The 20,583-nt window shown below is 51.0% G+C and overlaps 7 protein-coding genes across 7 annotated transcripts; 3 read left to right on the top strand and 4 right to left on the bottom strand.

Moving 5' to 3' along the window:
• Window positions 1-134: 134 nt before the first annotated feature.
• L3040_001895 (uncharacterized protein) lies at window positions 135-2,345 on the bottom strand (the record flags this gene model as incomplete). Its single annotated transcript, XM_007289538.2, has 3 exons — window positions 135-1,032; window positions 1,095-1,971; window positions 2,021-2,345. 3 exons carry the CDS (start codon window positions 2,343-2,345, stop codon window positions 135-137), a joined length of 2,100 nt encoding a protein of 699 aa, XP_007289600.2.
• Window positions 2,346-6,293: 3,948 nt separating this feature from the next.
• Window positions 6,294-7,368, top strand: L3040_001894 (uncharacterized protein; the record flags this gene model as incomplete). The annotated part of the gene is made up of 4 exons (XM_007289539.2): window positions 6,294-6,348; window positions 6,502-6,618; window positions 6,713-6,864; window positions 6,961-7,368. The coding sequence occupies 4 exons, from the start codon at window positions 6,294-6,296 to the stop codon at window positions 7,366-7,368; spliced, it is 732 nt and encodes a 243-aa protein (XP_007289601.2).
• A 102-nt stretch (window positions 7,369-7,470) lies between these two features.
• On the bottom strand, window positions 7,471-9,517 carry L3040_001893 (uncharacterized protein; the record flags this gene model as incomplete). The annotated part of the gene is made up of 6 exons (XM_007289540.1): window positions 7,471-8,514; window positions 8,565-8,736; window positions 8,794-8,866; window positions 8,930-9,023; window positions 9,108-9,165; window positions 9,216-9,517. 6 exons carry the CDS (start codon window positions 9,515-9,517, stop codon window positions 7,471-7,473), a joined length of 1,743 nt encoding a protein of 580 aa, XP_007289602.1.
• Window positions 9,518-11,002: 1,485 nt separating this feature from the next.
• Window positions 11,003-12,018, bottom strand: L3040_001892 (uncharacterized protein; the record flags this gene model as incomplete). Its single annotated transcript, XM_066156934.1, has 3 exons — window positions 11,003-11,382; window positions 11,461-11,918; window positions 11,972-12,018. 3 exons carry the CDS (start codon window positions 12,016-12,018, stop codon window positions 11,003-11,005), a joined length of 885 nt encoding a protein of 294 aa, XP_066012937.1.
• A 690-nt stretch (window positions 12,019-12,708) lies between these two features.
• Window positions 12,709-15,404, top strand: L3040_001891 (uncharacterized protein; the record flags this gene model as incomplete). The annotated part of the gene is made up of 3 exons (XM_007289542.2): window positions 12,709-13,476; window positions 13,527-14,620; window positions 14,672-15,404. 3 exons carry the CDS (start codon window positions 12,709-12,711, stop codon window positions 15,402-15,404), a joined length of 2,595 nt encoding a protein of 864 aa, XP_007289604.2.
• An 868-nt stretch (window positions 15,405-16,272) lies between these two features.
• Window positions 16,273-17,901, bottom strand: L3040_001890 (uncharacterized protein; the record flags this gene model as incomplete). Its single annotated transcript, XM_007289543.1, has 1 exon — window positions 16,273-17,901. The coding sequence occupies one exon, from the start codon at window positions 17,899-17,901 to the stop codon at window positions 16,273-16,275; it is 1,629 nt and encodes a 542-aa protein (XP_007289605.1).
• Window positions 17,902-19,170: 1,269 nt separating this feature from the next.
• Window positions 19,171-20,045, top strand: L3040_001889 (uncharacterized protein; the record flags this gene model as incomplete). The annotated part of the gene is made up of 3 exons (XM_066156933.1): window positions 19,171-19,340; window positions 19,481-19,845; window positions 19,951-20,045. 3 exons carry the CDS (start codon window positions 19,171-19,173, stop codon window positions 20,043-20,045), a joined length of 630 nt encoding a protein of 209 aa, XP_066012936.1.
• Between the last annotated feature and the right edge of the window lie 538 nt (window positions 20,046-20,583).

Genomic DNA, 20,583 nt, shown 5'->3' with positions numbered 1-20,583 from the left:
AAATATCATTAATCTAATATTCTCGGTATCCCGAACGACCCTGACACCAACCACAGACGGCTAGCCGTAAAGGGTAGGTAGTAAAAATCCTGGAAAAACCCTCCATCTAGCCAGAGAAGAGGAGAGATTTCACATCAGAATTTCTTCATGTTCACTCGCACGCTCACCTCCTCGAAATCGTAGCCCTCGGGGCCCGTCGGCGAGATGTGTTGGATCGCGTGTGGCAGGAACTCAAACCACAAGTCCTTCACCCGGTCGTCCTCTTTCTCTTTCTCCGACTCCATCTCTTCACCGCCCAGTGCGAGTCCAATGACGGGCTCTTGGTGATTTCCGTTGGGCGAGACGATCTTCCAACCAGCCCGTGCGAACCGCCTCCGGACGTTCGTGTTCATGCCCACGAAACGGAACTCCACACCCTCTCCCGCGTACGCCCTCAGCTCGAGCTTGATCTCCTCGAGGATCTGGATGGCGCAGCTATCGATGAAGGAGGTGGATGTCAGGTCGAGGATCACCACACGCAGTCGAGGGATAAAAGTATCGGTGTCGTTGACGCGGGCTTTCCGGCGGAGCTTGGCGATGTGTTTGTCGCGGCGATAGTTCCAGACTCGTCTCTTGGCCGCGGACTTGCCTCTCGGGACGCCGGACTGGTAGGTGTACACCGTGTCCATGATGTGGCGCTTGAGCCGCTCAGCGTTCAGCCAGATGGCATCCGTCTCGAGCCGGATGACCTGGCTACCGGGCGGGACCCGGTCTTCCTTCGCCCACCACGGAGGTGTGTCGTTGGTGTACTTGCTCTCGAGGTCGATGGAAACGAGCGATCCAGGGCGGGAGAACATGACCCGCATCAGCGTGTAGAAGGCCGCGAAGCAGAAAGCCATGCCGATGCCGACGGCTGCCGATCCCATGAAGGTCATAGTGAACGCCAGGAAGAGAGTGACGAAGTCCACGAATGATGTCTTCCAGTATTTACCCATGAGTGCCTGCGCTGGCTGCTGGTCGAGAACTGTAACGGCAATCACTGCTGCAACGGTGCTAGATGGTTAGTTAGCGAGACGCCACAGAAAAGGTTGAGAAATTCTAGAGATAAAACCTACGCGAGGGGCATGAAAGTCAGGCTGGGGCCGAGTGCATACATCCCCAGGATAACCGTGAAGGATGTAAACAATCCAGACAGAGGACTCTTTACTCCCGATGTCGCGTTGACTGAAGCTCGCGCCATGTCTCCCCCTCCTACTGGTAGCCCACCAAACAATGAATTTACGATGTTGGCTACACCGATGGAGAAAACTTCCTGGCTTGCATCGATAGTATAGCCGTTCTTATAAGCAAAAGCTTTGGCAAGAGTAACATGCTCTAGAGCCGTAGAAGTCATAAGGCTAAACATCGCCATCACCAGTTGTGAAACTAATCTGCCTTTCGGCAGTGAAGGTGCAGGAATAGTTGCGTTGACTGGCCCAAGGACAGAGAACATAGGAAATTGCAGACCATTATTGACATAGTAGCTCATTCCCGTGAACAAGCCGAGGACAACCAAGTTGCGACTATTCGTCCAGAAGCGAATATATCCGTTCTTTTTGCCCCATTTGCTTGCGACATACGTTGTCGCCGTGAGTATGACGATCGATACGAAGGCGATAAAAACGGTAAGCGGTCTCGTCTCCTTTATCTGCTTGATTATTTGTGGCATCATTTCGGAGAATATAATCGTGATGCCGTTCAGTCCCAGAATGGCAGGTATCTGGCTATTGGAAACCACGAGTGCTGTACCCATCGCGAAACCGAGGCTCATCGGGAGCGAAATGAAGTCGAATAGGAAGCCTAATTTGAGCATCCCGAATGCCATCGACCATAGCCCCAGCGAGAAGCTCACGGCGGAAACAGCAATCGGCGCAGGTACTCCAAAGATGCCGAGATCTTTGACGACAATGCCCGTGAAAAGTGCGGAAGAGAAAGTAGGACCAAGACTGATGTCTGCGCGGGAAGTTAGTGTCTTTAGGAGCTGATACAGGAGGCCGTATACCTCTCGAAGTGCCCATGAAAGCATAAATCAAGCCTGGCAGCCAGCTCGCAAATAATGCTTGTTGAATGGGAACGCCGGCGACCATGGAATACATCAAGGCCTGCGGAAGAAGAAGCAGACCGACAGACGATCCAGCCAGCGCATCATCTATGATCCATTTGGGAGAATACACAGAAATCCACTGGAAAACTGGCACTTTGTCGCTGAAGTATGTCCCCGCGCCAGCACGAAGTCCCCTTAATCCCAGTTTGATACCCCTTCCCAATCGAGGAAGATTCGGATCCTTCCGGATCTTCGCCCGGATCTTCGCCCCTAGGCTCACCATATTTTCGGATTGGCCTGCAATCGATTGCTGTGGTGAATGAGCCTGGCAGAGAAGAGGCTGAAGGTACGGCCAGTTCAGATATCGTTCGCTCTATCTTGATCTCGGAACAACACACACGGCGATGACCGCGTAAATATTAAATATGGTCAGGCCAGTTTCTCGTGTCAAAATAACTCGACCGTCTGAATTTGATAGCCAGACCTTCTGCGGAGCAGCTAAGGCTGGCTTCAACTAGGGTTTCATGGTGACCTTCTAGCTTCGAGGCTTCAACGATCCCAGCAGATACTCAGAAATAGCCGACGGGAAGGACAGCTTTCGCCATACAAATTCCTCTGCAATCGCTCTTTGGGGCGCCATGAAATGCAAAAACAGCACCAGCAATCTTCTGAAAAGCCCGAATACTAGCAATAGGACAATCTCAACAACCCAGATCCGGACTCGACCCGAAGCTCTCAACGCGTGCTGAACTAACTGCGAGGTTACAGTATCCGAGAATACGACCCTTCGCCACGGGCCGCGTTTCGACAATAATCAAACGGCCGCAGGAACATCCAAAACTAGACTTGGGATAGCTTCATCTCAAGTATTTATCGATGCGAAGAAGCGCCACTACTGAAACGAAACACGTTCGCAGCCACTAGGCCAGGTGACCTACGTGTTGTTGCTTGTACCTACCTCACTTTCGTCCGTACGGTCTGGATCAAGCGCGTGCTGATGTGACCACTCTGTTTGTAGGAGAAAGAGGTATTGCGTTTTCAGCAAGTGGTTGGAAGAGGTTAGTTGTGCTTCATTCGTGATCGCGGCTGAGCTTTGGCTGCATGTTCGTAGTTGAGAAGTTGACGTTGAAGTTTTCCGGATGCGAGAGAGCTCGGATGCGTATGCGGTTTAGGCGTAGGTATGTATGGAGATACGATCCACGTGATGCCAGAGTAAATATCTTGTCAATAGGAGTTCATTGTGAGGAGTTTTGGATTGAACGTTAGGATCTAAGCCCGTATAAGAAATCGCCGCGATTAATATCATCCAAGACCTAAAAGGATAGCCCCGGCCGGCTATTAAGATGTAGAAAACGGTCATGGACTATAAAGGGTGACAAGCGACTCCCAAAAGCCAGAAACGCTCCAAGTAGAATCGATATAGCAACTCACTGCAAAACGACCTCCTCCACCATCGCACTGCGGGCGAAACAGCACAGCACTATAAGGGTTATATGCATTCCGATCCCTTGACAAGCACTCGATGTCCTCCCACAACTGAGCGAACATGCAATCGATATACCCATCCAGCCACAGAATCTTCTGCATAGCCGCCTCCATATCTTCCCAGCACGTAACGTGTAGGTTCGCCGCCGCGAAGATCAAATGAGCGATGAACCAGTCCCTTTCGAGGAACTGGTTGAGATGACGGCTCCGATCGCTAGAACACAGAAGAGTAGGGGGCTGTCGGGGCCTGCATATGGAACCAGGCTATTCAGTGCTGCCTTGAGCTTTTAGAGGAAGGTGTTGAGGAGCAGGGTAGGGTCTAGAAACTACGAGAGAGTTTTGAGCCTCAATGGATGATTCAAAAGTTGCCTTCAACGCTAGTGGACGGGTAGATACTGCATAACAGTGGGTGAGGAATCAAGACTTACCTGGTTGTTGAAGGGCAGGAGCAGAAACATGCAAGGCGCGTAGCGACATGCATCAGTCAGATTTTCGGAGCAAGATCCATCGTCTTCCAAATTCATGTGGAGCAGACGTTGCAATATCGAATTCACGTGCCACGTAACGTTGAAGACTCGTGGGTCGGGGAGGTTGACCTTGGCACAGATGTAACGAGCCTCGAGCATCGTTTCTGAAACCATTCTAGCGATGTCGACTGTATCCAGGTCCAGATATCGTGCAGAAAGGGATAGTTGGTCCGTAACGTCCTTAGAAATGTACTCAAGATGCATTGAATGATCAGTATCTTCCATGGGGAAAACGAAATCGTGCACCGTCTTGAGCGTGAACCTGAAAATCTAGTTGGCGGCAGAGCTTGAGATCGTCTGAATATTGTTACCACTAGATATTGAGAAGTCAGCACTGGCATAGTGTTTCTGTGGCAAAGAGTACCTCGGCATATCACTTGCGTGGGTTACAGATGAAACTATCGGGCTCGAGTCTCTGATCTTCATAATCCCCCCTCGGCGACTGACTATCATGCGCAAATATCGAAAAGAACAAAATAAATAATTCGTAAATTTCCACGTCGTGAAAGGCCATGGCATAGATCAAGTATCTGACGCGGATAATCAAATAGCCAAATTTTTAAGCCATTCAGCCCTCAGCCCTTGCTAAGCTGCTGACCAGCCTTCAAATGACAACCGACAGAAATAAGCGAGAGATTTGCGGAGTCTTGAATAACAAGACACGTTCCTCCTATATGACACTAGCCAATCCAACACCCAGTATCGGAGGCAAATAGACGATAGTGAGATGGGAGCGGTATGCACATCTCCGTGATATCAGCGGTAAGATGATATAAGCTCACCGGTATTCTTAGTTCAAGAAATCATGCAGTCAGCACCCTTCAACAAGGCTTTGGACGGCCAGAACGAGTGCGCAGTTTCTAAAGCCCATGGCTGCTCATGCAGACAGGATATAAGGGCCCAGTCTTATCCGTTGGTACAAGGGTATTTCCAACCAACTCGGGAGACACTATACCTCTACCAACCATCTATTCACAAAAGACGGTAGTAGGAAAGCGTCGAGAGCCGTTGGAGATCAAAGGCTGGGCAAGCGAATAGATACTGACAACGAATAGATACTGATAACGATCGAGTCCATCAGATCACAGAGGTCATCCGTCGAGAGACAATTGTGTTATACGCAGCTGCAGTAACATGCAGCTGGCGTATAGCATCCCGTAAATCTCCGATACCGTAGCAGACTTCCCAAGGTGTATTCATGGCCGTCCCGTCTGGCTCTATAGGACCAGCTCAGCTCAAAATGGCGTCTTCCCTCTGGTATAGGACGAGAATCATCGTGAATAGAATGGTCAGTGGTTGGGAGGTGGTTGATGCCGGTGGATGTCGGTTGAATTAATGGACGTATTCGGTTGGCTTGCCAAGGCTATTTACTATCTCGAGTTTCCACTCGCAAACATTGTCTTACTTTTCGAGGCTGTATCCCCATTTCTGGCCATTTTATCCGTAACAGAAGCGCAGTCAAAGGTAAATGTTAAATTTAATTTCGTCCATTTCTGCTTTGTTGTCCTTTTCTCTGGTTTTGCACCAGTCCGACCCTACTTTTCTTCGGATTAGCTACAGCCTGTCATGATTGCTAGAATCAAGGAGTCAGAGGGTGTTTATTCAAGTACCGTAGGTGAGAGCTGAGACCTACCGGTAGCTGTACATAAAGTAGGAGTAGCCAAGGGGCTAATAATCCTAGTACAGGAATAGGGGCGAAAACCCTATATTCCAGCAATGATCGAGGTGATACTTTCTATCTGAAAACTCCTCATTCAACTGCAGAAATATATTCAGATGATTGCCCAGCACTTTACATCCTCTTTCCATTCCTCCGATTCGCTTTCGAGCTCATCAAGGCTTCGATGTCTATCATGAAGTCCGAAGAAGCAACGCAAGGGTGGATTTTCATAGACGAAACTCAAACTACCGCAACCTTAAACGCGTGAAGATCGTGCACGCATGCATGCAAACCATATCTTTCTCTGGGTCTCCCATCGCCGCCAGAAGGACTTTGTTGTCGTTGACTCGACTCGACTCGACTCGACTCGGGACTCCCGCTGCATGTCCCCGCTGAATTAGGGCATTAGTGCGCTGCAGCTGTCCCAGCGGATAACCCGTCCACGGTCCACCAGCATACTCCGACTCCCAAATCGTAGAGAATAGAGATGATTTGATGGACAGTATCCTCCTCCGCCTCTCTTCAACGAGGAGCCAATATCTCTGTCGGATTGGTGAACATGTCGGCAGCTATCAAGGCCGCGTCACAACTATCGCGATTTGTCGGCGACGCTGGTACTTTCTCCTTTTCCTCCTCCCCGCTCTTCCATTGAACATCTCAGTCTCACGAGAAGTGATAGATGGCATATATATATATATATATATATATATATATACTTATATATATGTATGGAGCAAATGAGCTGACATCTACTTCCCACATGTAAGCTGGCCTCGAGAAGACCCTCCGCCTTCTCCAATCTCTCGCCCAGATCGTCGCAGCCTACTCCCTCACAGCAGCAGCTGCTGCACCATGGCTGCAAGCGCGCACGCAGCTCGCTCTCGGTAGGTAAACACCACCACCAGCTGTTCCTCTTTCATTTTCTCCTGCGTTTTCTCTTGAAGCAGATTTTCGGATGGATTTTGATTACGATGCCAGGACGTCGCTACCTCCGCTTCCTCAAATTCGTCGACGCCTTTGCGCTCGCTTTCCGCGTGCTCTCGGAGCAGAGCGGCGGGGTGCTGGCTGCGCTTGAGTTCGGGAAGTGGAGTTGCTTGGGGATGTATCTACTGTTGGAGAGTTTCACGATTGTGAGTACCCCCACCTCCGTTCCAGTTGAGAGAGGATGGAGGGCAGAGATGGGGGGTTTTTTTGGCGCCGGAAATGAGGATGTTGATGTCGTGTAGCTGGACTCCATGGGTGTCGTGTCCACGACCTGGGCACCGGGCTTGTTCGTCGAAGCCATGAGGTTCTGGTTTTACTCGCTGAGCTTAGGGATTCTGGGGGGTCTGTGGGAGTTATGGGGTTTGCGATCGTACGGGCTGGCGGTGGAGAACGTGGCTGGGGCTGACGAGGCCGATGAGAAGAAGTCTAAGGAGAGGGAAGCCGAGGAAGTGGAATCTCGGATGAGGGAGAAAGTCACGCTGAGGAGGAAAATCATGAAGAAGGTGGTCATCGATGCCTGTGACCTGTTCATCCCAGGGACGACCACGGGCTGGCTAACAGCTTCGCCAGCCACTGTAGGCATGTTGAGTGCTGTGAGCACGGTGCTAGCCGGGGCGGATATTTGGAGGAGAGTGCAAGAGGGTCAATAAGTGATAGAGAGTCAATAATTAGTGATACCCCATAGATCCAAGACTGAACTGCGGTATATAGAATCCACATGATCTTTCAACGTTAATCGATCGCACTCACACTCACTCCTCCGTATCATGACTCTTCTTCCACCAGAACGCACACTCCTTCTTGATCCACTCGCTGCCGGCCATCTGTGCCGCAACTCCGACCTCGCCGCCACCAGCCCTCTCATCATTCCCCTTACCAAACGTCATAACCCTCTCCTCCCCCCTCTCATACCTCTCCCACCTTGGCCTGTCTGCATACCGACCTCGAACAACATTCGGATCGCCCTCCGTAATGAAACTCGTCACGTAGGCGTGGTACTTTCCCGAGACCTCCTTCTGCGCCTCGCTAATGCTGGTGACCTCCTCCGCAAAGCTCTCGTAGTACATGTTGTCGCCGTGGTTCGCGCCCCCCTTGACCGTCTTGTTGAGCGCCCAGTGGTAGACCCAGACCGGCGGGGGGCCGTGGAGAGCAGCGGACGCCATGTCCGCGGTCTGGCGGACAGGGCAGGCGTAGGCGTAGTGCGCATACGCGGCTTCCACCCGCTTGAACTGTGGCCCGATACCGAGAGCGTCCATGTCTCTGGTCTCCGCGTAGATGGAGTGCCTGTCCGTGGAGGGATCCGGGTACAGGGAGTTGATGCTGGCGAGATCGGCGGGGGAGTAGTGCGGGAGCAGCACGTTGAAGAAACTGGTGAAGTCTTCGGAGGTGGCGGTCGATACCGGTACGTAGTAGGTTCCCTCGTTCGTGACGTGTCCCGTCATGATGGGGACTTTGTTCCATCTGCCGGAGCCCCAGACGTCGATGGGTCTGCCGTGGATCAGAGCGTGGTCAATAGCTGGCTGGAAGGCCCATCGGAGACTGGGGTTGTATTTGTCAAACACTACTGTAGAGGCATCGGTGATGCTCTTTTCGGGCTTGGAGCGTAAGCAAGATGTTATGGATTTTCTGTGGACATCTGAGCAGCCGGCTTTGGAGACGAATAGTGCAAACTGATCTTCGTGAACTTGCGCATCGTAAGGATGGACAGCTCGGGAAGTCGGAGCTCCGGATTCAATGATGGCCTTGTGGAATAGAGGAGCTACCCCTTCCCTGAAGTTGAGGATATGATGTCCGATCTTGTGCAATGTTAATGAAGGTTCGGGAAGAAATGGTTGTTTGAACGCACCGAATGAGCGCCAGCCGAAAGTCCGAAGATGGTCACATCGTTCTTGTCGCCCCCAAAGGCCTCAATGTTATCTTGTACCCAGTTCAGTAGAAAGACTTGATCGTGAAGGCCCAAGTTCACAATGTCCTCCTCAAACGTAATCTTGGAGGGCAAGAAGCCTAGTGCGCCGATTCTGCCGTCGTAAGCCGAGAGGGTCCTTGAGGTGTAAACAACACCTCGCTTAAATTACCTGTAGTTGAAGCTAACTCCGATGAAGGGGCTCTCAGACCACGCAACCATCGATGCAGTGTTGTGCATTTTTGCTGCATGAATTTTTAGCGATCTTCATATTCTACTATACCTAGTATCGTGGTGGAAATACGAACCGCTACCCCTATTGAAAGCACCGCCATGGATGTACACAGCAACCGGCAGCTTGTTTCTGCCAGGTACCGGTTTCTGCCTAAAGATATTGACCGTCTCCAGGAAACGAGGGAGTCAATATGTCTTGCGTGAAAATTATCTCGCAAAGAGTGAGTATAGATAGAAGCTTAGAACTCGTACCATGCAGTCCTCGCTACTAGGTGCAGAGACTCCCTGTAACAGCTGCTTCCCAGGGCAACTAGCACCACTTCAGCAATGCTTCATGTAATAGCGACTTTTGGAACATACATCTGCCCGTACTCTTGAGCCTTGAAGGTCTTATCCGATTCTGGCAACGGCACTGCACGTCGGAACCGTCTCTCCCCGGTCGGTGGCTGCGAATAAGGCAACCCCATGAAAGCCTCGATAGGCGCTGGGAATTTGTTGTCTAATATTGTCCCGACCACAAGGCCCTGCGAGATTTTCACCTGGGGAGCAGAGGATGAGGTGTCCCACAGAGGGGAGAAGGATGTCTGGACCCAGGTGAAAAATACTGCTACGCCTAATATTGGCAAGGCAGCCAGAAATAGTATTTGGACGGTTGAGGGCATGTTTGCTTGCCTAGATTTCGAAAACCAGTTCTGTAAAATCATGTAGGGTATAAGGTAGTCTCTCTCTGGAATTTTCAATTGATGTTGTTTCTGATTTTGATTCTTTGACGCCCACCTTTGATCGAGGCCTGTCATTGGGCCAAAGGCCAACCACTGCTCTGGTTAGCCACCGGATAACCCGAAGTCCTCTCGGCTGTACACCCCACCTCGCTTATGAAAAGACAGCGACGTCGAGACTGTGGTGAGGTCGAGACTCGGGCTCTGTGACGGTTACGGATTGGCATTTTCCGAAGCCGTATATTTACTTGGTACTCCTTCAGAGAGGGAATCATGATGAATTCAAGGGCTGCATTTTATGCGCCACTGATTCGGAGCGTAATGGACGAAGGAGAACAAGAGAAGTCGTAACATTGGCATGGATAGGTCCTCAGATGCGCGCCGCCATCCGCAGGAATTTGCAAGGCTCAAGTGGCAGCTACCCAAGGACTCCACGCAATGGTTCTGGCGGAACTAAGGATTACGAGTTGGAGTCTGTCATCGGCAAGAGCCGTGGTACCATTTCGATGGCTATCTTTGTTAAGCAGTACCCCCGGGAGATGTTGAGAAGAGGAATGCGAGCAACGGCATCTTTGGGGATCAACGCGATAAGAATGGCCAAGGACTTAAACGAAGCAACAGCCAGGAAGTGCTTTTTACTTACGGTAGTAACGACGGCATCAGTGTTTGTGATACAGGGATGCGCAGGATGGATATTGAACAGGTCATCAGTCATGTGTGAATGTTCCGTTATGAATATATTTTTAGCTTGTAATTAGCAAATGGGAACAGTTTCCATTACAGGAGTGGCGTACCTAATGTTTTGCAGCATCTCTCAAGTTTCGAGCATCGCATCAATCACCTTCTGAAAACTAGGCAGATGAGACCTCCTATACATTTGCAATTTGCAATACAATTCATAAAAAAACCCCCAAAAAACACGGGGAGTATGACCAAATGCGTCTAAGAAGATGCCGATTATATCCAAAAAGTCCACCAGAGGATCGCTGGGACGACTTTGTTTCCTCATCCGCCATCTGCTGAGAGGGCAGACTTTTTCAAAACAGGAACAGATATGCTGTCGCTGCATTTAACTGCAATTTAATAAATGAAAAATGCAGCTGGTACAGTCTTGAAATTATTGAAAAACTCGCGCAGAACTTGAAAGAGGAGGTCGTAACAGGCAAAAGATGTCATGGAGGCCTTGCTTCATGTTTGGTCTGCGAGAGAGCGGATACTTCCCTTACATGGGAAGAACTTGCAAAGTGTTTTCCTTGTCGGGGCTAATTGTAGATCATGGTGAAGCTTCTCGGCTGCAGAAATGCTCGACGACTGTTAGGGTATACTCGAGTGACGGCCGATGGTCGATTTTGAGTGATTATTCCAAGATTCTATTGTTGGAAAGAGCTATTCCTAAATGTATCCCCGTCCGTGAAGCAATAGCTTCGTTCAACGAGCGCTCGTTGGAAATGGCAGTTTCCGATGGAGCCTCGAAACTATCTCGACATAGTCTTTCTCACTCTCGACAGTGATGAATCCGTGCCGAATGAGAAAGTCCATCATGACGCTAGCGCTCGAAGGCTTGAATTTCCCATCTAACATTGCATCTTTCACCTGCTGAACATCCATGAGATGGAAAGCGTGAACATCGTTATCAACAGGCTCGAACGTAACGTCTTCCGCAACTTCCAAGTCATAGACGTAAAGAAGACCGGGGTTCATTAGACCAGGCTCGCCACCAGCTCTGGAGTCACTGATGTTGAACCAAGTGACTGTACCAGCAGCTTTCGCATGCTCACGAACATTTTGATCCAAGATGGCGGCCTCCTCTGAAGCCTCCCGTACCAGACATTCAAATGGTATTTCGCCAAGGGCTACGCCACCCGCGACCGCATTATCTAACATACCAGGGTACGTCGATTTATTGTGGTTTCGCTCCGAGATCCAAAATTTCATGCCTGATCTCGTGCGAGTATAGAGAGTCATGTGGACTCCTTGGCCAATGATACCAAACAGAGAGCTTGCTGAACGTTCAATACCGATGGGAAACCTGGCTCCAACGATGGAGTACTGCTCGTTGCGTTTCTTGCCCAGCTTGGGAAAGACACCCATATCCCTGGCGATGTCGAGCAATTTTTCGATACTTTGACTGCAAGATTCTCCACGGTTCTCATCGTTCCTTGGTTTGAGATGGATTTCCTTCCGATCTGGCATCATTTGATAGTCCGTAGTCCACGGCATCTTTTCCACAACTTCATCTAGAATAAAGCCATGTGGGCGGGGGTCGTTCGGGAGAAAGAACTTCCACAGACATCTCATTTGGGACTCATAAGATTCCGAGTTTCCAATCTCATAATATGGAAAGCTATGCCATATCAGCTTTGGTCAGGAAGTAACGCGCGGGGAGAGATGGCCTACTTGTCGCAGTCCTTCACAACATCAAGATTGGATTTCAAGCCTGGCATCTTAAGCTGGAGAGCCTAGTTTGCATGAAATCTTGATAGAGAAAGCCAGAGCTTACCGGACCCTGAGGAAGACTTATAGTAGTAGCATGCTCTTGGAAGGTGGAAAAATAGCAACCGTCAGGTGATAATTTATCTTAAAAATCGACAAACTCCAATTCTGAAGTTGCGATGGGCCTTACATTCATGGAGAGAATATATATATATATATATATATATATATATATTTGGCTAACAACAGTAAATAATGTTTTCCACGTAAATTAATTGCCCTGCGTAGATGCAGAAAGTGAGAGGTGTAGTGGGCCAGGGTTTAGCGTCCGGCGCGTCAACGCGTCGAGCTGCTCTCAATTCTCAAGCCTCAGCTGACCTGGAGATCTACTCCGAACCCCAAGCTCCATTGCCAACTTCACTTCAATTTCGCCAACCACAACACCAGAAGTCCGCACAGAATCGAAGCACACAAAATATCGAAATAACCGGCATTTAATTTCCACCAAAACCTTACTCAGTCTTCAAATTCGAATAGCAAACATTCTACAGTAACCCGTCTCTTCGATTGCCAGACGCGTCCACCCGCCCCTCTTTCACCGTGTCGGTCTCCTACACTGGTGGTGCTACAGCTATACGAACATATTTCCGGGACCTTGACAGATATAACATGCTGTCGAAAAGGTCTGGCCAACCATAGCAATGTATCTGCCACGATCCCTCATTTCGAATCTCTACCTCCACCTCCAGAAAACCCACCATGCTCTCTCCGCGCCAGTGCTCATCCTCGTCTCTCTCGAACCGGATGCGCTCTGCGGCTGCCGGATTCTTACCCAGCTCCTCAAGCGGGATTTTATACCCCACAAGATCCAACCAATTGCCGGATATGGCGACTTGGAGAAGGCAGGCCAGAATGTCATTCAGCCTATGATGGAGGGGAATGGTGGCAGTGGCGGCGTGGTGGTCTGCTTGGGAGTAGGAGGCTTGGTTGATCTGGGAGGACTGCTGGGCCTTGATGGCGAGGAGGAGCAGATTAATTACGGGGGGGTAGAAGTGTGGGTTATTGATGCGCGCCGGCCCTGGAACTTGGGCAATGTCTTCGGAGGCCAGCCACCATCTGCGCAAATCGAAGAAGGAGGGGAGGTAGTGAGCAGACCCCAGACGGGGATTGATGGGGCAAAAATCCTCCGCAATTACAAGCCAAGCAAGGGGGGAATAATCGTCTTTGACGACGGAGACATTGAAGAGGATCTGGCAGCTGAGCGAGACGCGTACCTTGCTCTGGTTGACATGCCAGAGCTGGAGGATGATGGTGAGGACCTCGACGAAAGCGACACAGAGGATGAGGATGAAGATAGCCCAGTAGATCCAAAGCCTGGCCAAAAGCGGAAATCCTGGACTGATAGAGATGATGAGGATGAGAGCGGCGACGATGACGATAGACCGCGGCAGAGGAGGAGAAGTAACTCGGTATGCTGCTGTCATCCAATGTTTACTTCGCTCCCTAACATCCCCCGCAGTCAAGCCCGATTCCAGATTCGCCGACCCGCCCAAAACAACGAGGCTTACTCTCACTCAACGGACCTGCAGCATTGACTTCGAGTGCTGGTTCCAGATCTGTTTCTCCTACCCCTAGCCAACCTCTCAAAGCTCCTTCGGCACGAACATTACGGCGTCGACTCTTGAAGATGCGGCGGCAACACGAATCAGTACTTCGAAAATACTATTCTTTGGGAGCATCATATTCTGAACCGATATCTTCGATGATGTATTCTTTGGCCTCGGAACTTGGAAGAGAAAATAATGACCTGTTATGGATGGCAATTGTCGGGGTTACTTCGATGGAGCTATATGGCCGTTCTTCTGTGGGTGTTGCAGTCACTACTCAGAAGATGTCAGCGTCTCCCAAAGGTTGGCTAGGAACTCGGGGGTCACGGATAAGACAGTTACTTCGTGACGAAGTGCGCCGGCTGAATCCTCCTGAGCTTTCAGATTCAAGCTCCCATTCGAATCGATACTCTCTTCCGGAAAACGGTGGGGTCATTCCGACAACAGCAAGAAGCCCTACAGACACGAGCATTCGGCTATCCCCTGAACCCAAGCTCCTTCTTATCCGTCACTGGAGTCTTTACGATAGCATGCTACACTCTCCTTATCTCTCTGCGCGCTTACATATCTGGTCTGATAACGGGAGGAAACGACTGCACAAGCTTCTTGCCAAGATGGGCGTCAGTCTTGTTCAATGCAAGCAAAGCTACACTCATATGGACATGGAGCTAAAAAGAAGCCTGCGATCTAAGCTGCTGAAGTATGCGCAGATCTACGGACTTGATGACCTCGTTCCCTCGGAAGATACCGACGGTAGAGACAGAGGTGGTACTAAGGAAGGTTGGGGCTTCGTGCGAAGTTGGGGCTGGCGAGCGACGCTGAGTGCGCAAGATGTTGGTGTTGTTGTTGGTGCGATATTAGAAGTGGGTAAGAAGGCTGTTTCTACTCTGGAGAACAGATCCAATGATCGAGGCAAAGACATCAGGGAGACTTCAGACGAGGACGGTGCCCTGGAAAGCGAAGAATGGGTTGGAAGGTTCTGGGATGCTTACGATGCTTTGGATAAGTAAGTATTACCAGTGGCATGTGCATGACCTCAACACTAACATGCAGCAAGGATCGAGGAATTGAAGACAGCACTTCCAACAGCCCAGCTACTCCATCGCGCCATTCTTCGCACGGGAACAAGCCTCATAGAGAAGCGGCAGATTCTTCGGCTCAGAGCTTTCCGAATGTGTGTCGTGAAGGAAGGGCCTGATGTCACCTTGTTTACCCATCCCGCCGCTCTAACAAAACTCGCACTTTGGATCGGTGAAGCCATCGTCCAGCAAGAAATAGAATCTAAAGGCAAGATAAGCAACCAAGGTCGAGGAATGCCACTTGTCGTAGCCGGCTTGAACGAAAGCAGAGGTGTCTATATTGTCGTGGGTACGGGCGGAGGAGGTGGGGGTGGCATGGGCTTCGGCGATAAGTATGCCGCGAAAGCACGCAAGGAGAAACAAGAGGCCAAGCAGAAAGCTCGTGAGCTCAGACGGAAGAATAAGGAGAAGGTTCGAGAGGAGAGACGAGAAGCTCGCCGCCTGGCTCTCGGCGACGAAGAAGACGAAGAAGATGAGTCGGAGTCGGAACCGTCGGACTCATCTGACGACGATTCCGACGAGGAGGAGGACGAGAAATCGCAAGTCCGAGGCTTCGGCAGGAATAAATTCGGCAACGCATTTCAAGAAGTGGTTGAGGAGACGAGTGCGCGAGTGCGTATTGACAGCTTCGAGCATTGCGTGGTGGAGGTCAAGAGAGAGGATCTGACGGGGTTCTTAGAGAGCTTGAGCACGAAGACTGTTGTGGGATGAGTGGGAGCAACTCGGAGCGATCGAGGGCTGCTACCTGAAGGTGCTGAGATGTAGATATGTGTTTATGACTTTTGGGGTTTGCGAAATACGATGATGGGTGCACTTGGATTTGACCTGGGGGGCACGGCTGGGCTGTTTGGAATCGAGTAAATGGGCATACAGACCCCTTTGCGCTTTGTTGTTGATGACAATGCATGAATGGCTTTGCATAATTCGACGGCTCTCTCTGTCTATGTCGTTGGTGTTGAATTTTCCGCTTAATCAAAAGGGGTGGTTTACCTACCTAGTTAAGCTACCTAGGTACCTACCTACCTAACCTACCTACGTGCGTACTGTCTGTCTGTCGTCAACTGTTCAGCCAGCCAATCGCAAAATAATAAAAAGCTACTACCGCATTCTGCATGCATGCATCTCCACACGACACCATGACAGACCGTCTCCGTCTCCTGGTCTTCTATTCGAGATTTCGCACACCGGGGTGGGGTCGTTCTCTCTGATTGAGTAAACGGTCGGGTGCAGCTGGGGCTATTTGTTTGTTTGGTGACGAGAGAATATGTTTATATATATATATATATATTCGCTATGCTTAGTTAGGCCCGACAGACGCTTTTCAATTCAAGCTCTTAAGTGGCGCGTTTTTTCAGAGAAGTAATTACCAGATCCGTCCTCATCCTCCTTCTCCCTTCTTACTCTGAGCATTTCATCGCATCCGTCTATCTACCTATTCATCAATTCATCTATATGTATGTCCTTACTACAATGATTAAATTTTTAATTTTGATTGATGCTGCGAGCCCTGTTCTCACATACGGTGTGGTTTGTACGACGTTGTCTACATGTATCTTACATATATAACTTTTGGGGGAGCCTAGACATCCAACAAGCTTACAGTCCACTCGGTAATTCTCTCCACGCCGTGCCCGTTGATAGCACTGACAGGAATCGCCTCCACCTTGCCGGTCCAGCAGTCCTGCTGCCCACTAGGATGCGCCTCGCTCCCACCATCAACCTGGGCCAGGTAGCGCCTCAAGCTGTCGAAATTCTCCTTGGTACCGTCCAGATCCGCCTTGGTGGCAACCACAAACCAGGGCTTGCCAGCGATACTCGGCATCTCGGGGGCCAGCGGATTCTCAAACGTCGGGCCGTTGGGGATGACAATCGTCTCCTGCCGATTCGCCAGCGCGTCTTCGGGCGACATGAATGGCGACCAGTGCACGATTGGATTGGCCTTCTCCCTCTCCTCGGCGATCTTCAGGCGCTCGTACTCGCCGACTTCTTTCCAGAGGCCTTTCAGAGCCGTGATAGCGTCGCCTTTTGAGAGGTCGATGACGAAGGCGAGGACGCGGGCGCGCTCGACGTGTCGCAGGAAGGAGATGCCGAGGCCTTTATCGAGATGGGCGTCTTCGATGAGACCCGGGATATCGGCGATGGTGAAATGAGTGCGTGGCTCGCCATCTTCGTATTGGCAGCGGGCGAGCGGACGGCCTTTGTGGTCGTCGAGAACTACCGTCCCGATATTGGGCTGGAGGGTTGTGAATGCCCAGTTACCTACTCGGGCTCGACTCCGGCTCATGGCTCTTAAGAGCGTACTTTTTCCTGCGTTAGGCAGCCCGACGAGTCCAACATCCGCGAGTAACTTGAGTTCAAGCTCAAGCACGAGCTTGACCCCCTCTTCCCCCTTCGTAGCAAATTTCGGTCTAGGGACGGCCCTTGTACAGAAATGGGGGTTCCCCAATCCGCCCATAGCGCCGGCCACAAGCAATAGCGGCCTCTCCATAGGCTTACTCAAATCTAGTGACACTGGTCCCTTGACCTGCGCCATTTGTAACGGACTCTTCCTCCCCCTGGGTAAACTCGGAAACTCCGCAGTCGCAACATCCTCTGGTGTGATAGCGGGGTACAGCAACCACTTCTCCCGGCTCCACTTCCACGGGCCCGAGCCATCAACAGCATCTTCTTTTCCGGCTTCAAGCTTCATCCTCTCCTCTTCGATGGCGACGGGGTCCACGCGTTCGACTTCCCGTACTACGGTCCCCACGGGGACTTTGATAATGACATCGTCGCCTCGCTCTCCGCCTCGCGACCTTCCCTGTCCATTTTTTCCACGTCCAGCTCTCAGAATGTTGCGCCGCGCCAGCTTGTGTAGAGAGGTCTCGCCGCGCATGGCTTGGATGTAAATGTTTCCTCCGGTGCCGCCATCGCCGCCGTTCGCGGGGCCCGCCTCGATGTATTTCTCGCGCAGGAAAGAAATGCAGCCATGGCCACCTGCGCCAGCATATAATGTTACAGTCGCGCGATCAGTGAAGATTGTGCGCGAGTAGTCGGTAGGTGGGGGGTTGAGGTGCGACCCTTCTTCGGGGAGTTGGATGTGGGGTCTAGTCGATTCGTGGCGGCGGTTAAAGGGTGTTCGTAATAGGAATTTAGGGGTTTGCGAGAGGAGGGAGGGGTAAAGAAAGGGTGTCAATGTCCCGGGCAGAGTTGGACATCGTGGTGGCATCTTACCACTAAGCAGGAGTGGGTGTCGCTGGGTCGAGGCAGAAGGTTGGAAGTTCGCTTTGAGTTTGATATTGGATGTATGAATTGCCTTATCGCCCGCCGTAGAGCGTCAGGGGTGTGGATCGTCCACCGTATTCCATCGAAATGTCACGAGACCAAACGATCCCCGCTATTCCCCTCGACTAAACTCGGTAAATTCGCGGTTTGTTTGCTTTTATCCGTCCCGCTAGAACAGAGCAACTCGCTCTCTCCCTCTCCCTCTGTCTCCCTTCATCTCGCCATTCGCATATCCTCTGTCATCCAAGCTATCCATCTTCTCTCCTATCTGGGTTTGATCTATATATAACTTTAAAAATCATCCGTCCCCGTCACCATTGCATCTAAGCGGTGTAGAAGGAAAGGCAGTCCATCCCACCCATCTCGGCTCTGCACCTATTGCTGCAGACCCCATACTCTCCTCGGTCTTCCCACCAACAGGATGTCATAATAGGTATGCCACGCCTGCCCCGGACCATGCAGCGGACTTGCGCACGCGATGGCCAGCATGCGAGCCACGACACCAAGTGCTGCTGGAGTGTTGGGGCCGTCCCATTTGCTCTGCGCAGAGGACCTACTCCACTCTGTGCCAGCACAAAGGACGACTAGCCGAATACATGACATTTGCTGTTCTACTGCTACTGCCACTTGTTGCTGTTACTGTTGCGCTGGCTGGAACGACATTTTGCGCTGCGAATGCCTTCACGCTTTGCGTTCCGAGCCACTTCCTTGGCCTCAAACCCGTCTTTTAATATTAGTTTTCTGCCGAGTCGGTCAGTACGTGGCTTGCTGGATGTCCCCGAAGAGACCTGCGGTTAAGCTGCTGAGCTTCCCTACCTCTTGTTCTTCCTTCCATACCTCTTGTACTTCCTTCCGTACCTCTTGTACTTCCCTACCTACCTTCAAGAGGGAAGCGTGATCGAGATATCAAGACAACAGGTGGGTGATCTCCATATCCTCCCACACAACTCCTCTAGGCCTTTCTACTCATGGTTTGTCACACTCCCCATCTTCCCCATCATGCGGGCGGTCCAATGCGCACAGCACCCTCTATACCCGTTTATGTACAAGAGAAGATGCATCTCCCTTTGTGCCTCTCTCCCGGCTTGTGGATAGCCAACCAAGTCGGGAGGAGACTATGCTGTCTTCTTTGCCTCCAACCCTTCCCCACATCTAACTATATAGTCGGGTTGTTCTCGCATCAGCTATGCCAGATTACCTTCTTCCAGAAGTCATGTTAATCAAGCACAGCAGAAGAAAGCAGTCTGTCAAGATCATGGATCCCGACTGTGCCATTTGCAGCCAGCCGGCTCTGGCTCAATGCGAGTGTGAGGCCAAGGGTCTTGATATTGCTGTGCGGCAGGCCGAGCAGAGGATGATGACGAGTGTGTTTAATGATATACGGTACGTTACTAGACAATTTTATCACTCCCTCCTAATCACCCTCGGATATGTCACCAACCCTCATTTCAAACACCGCCTCTTCTACTACAGTGCCCAATATCTCCATTTGGAAAGCAAAGCTAACGTTCTATGCTTTTCAGCGCCTGGGTCCGCGGTCATGCCCAGGACTACATCCTCTCCTACTTCAGCATGCTCACAGCTCGGCGGAAAGACCTCCACGCCTCTACTATCCACCGCGTCACCGAGCGCGCAGCCTATTACTACCGCGCCCGTCCCCACCCGTCCGAGATCGCGGCCGCAGACCTAGAACTCAAACGCGGCATCGACGAGGACTGGAAGGCTTCCGTGCAGCGATACCCTGAAGTTTTGGAATATTTTTACGGATTGGTGGATCTAAACCTGCCAGGAGACGATGACCCAGGGGTGAGGGATCCGCCGATGAGTGCTCTCGGTGGTGTAGGCATGGGAAGGGAGAGGGGCAGGAAAGTCAGACTGCGGGAACCGAGTGAGATCGAGGAAAGGAGGACGGAGGATAGGAGACGGCGGAGGAGGAGTAGAGGGGAGAGAGATGGGTTAATGGAGAGTAGGGAGAGGGTTATGAGGGTCCCAGCGCCACCTACTGCTATTGGGGAACGAGATGGGGGGAGAGCACGGCCGGGCCCCATTTACGCGCCGCCGCATGTGGCTGGATATGGCTATGTGTAGCCTGGATACCGAGGATTTGGTGTACGCAATGCGGGAAAAGAAAAGGGGAAAGGGCGTAATCCAACAATATGAGATCTGGGCTGGAGAGCGAGAGAGTGGGAGAAAGAGAGAGAGAATTTGATGAATGGGAGTAGTGGACAACACTAGGAAAATACGAAGATGCGAAGGTAGCCGTCCCGAAAAGAGCCAAGCCGGCCCATTGTCGAGACAGAAGTCGGAAAACCCTTTGGACGCGTTGACGAAAATCACGGATTCAAATTCTCTCTCCTCTTTCCCTCTCAAATCATCTCTCTCTGTAGATTGCAGTAGCATAGCATAGCATAGCATAGCATAGCATAGCATAGCATAGCATAGCGAGGCGTGGCATAGAATAGGTACATAGCATACCTACATAGGAAGGACTGTACCACACGGTCGGTCACGCAAGAACTCGAGCTATATATAGGATGTGGACTTGGATAACTTTACGCTTTCGTGGATGAACTGGACTGGACTGGACTGGCATGCAAACGTGTATGTACATGGCATAGCATAGCAT

Source organism: Drepanopeziza brunnea (assembly GCF_022702325.1).
Source record: "Drepanopeziza brunnea f. sp. 'multigermtubi' strain 214-2 chromosome Unknown ctg2, whole genome shotgun sequence".
In the NCBI taxonomy this organism is placed as follows: domain Eukaryota; kingdom Fungi; phylum Ascomycota; class Leotiomycetes; order Helotiales; family Drepanopezizaceae; genus Drepanopeziza; species Drepanopeziza brunnea.
The sequence above is the reverse complement of the archived record's forward strand: the minus strand, read 5'-3'. Positions and strand labels throughout refer to the sequence as shown.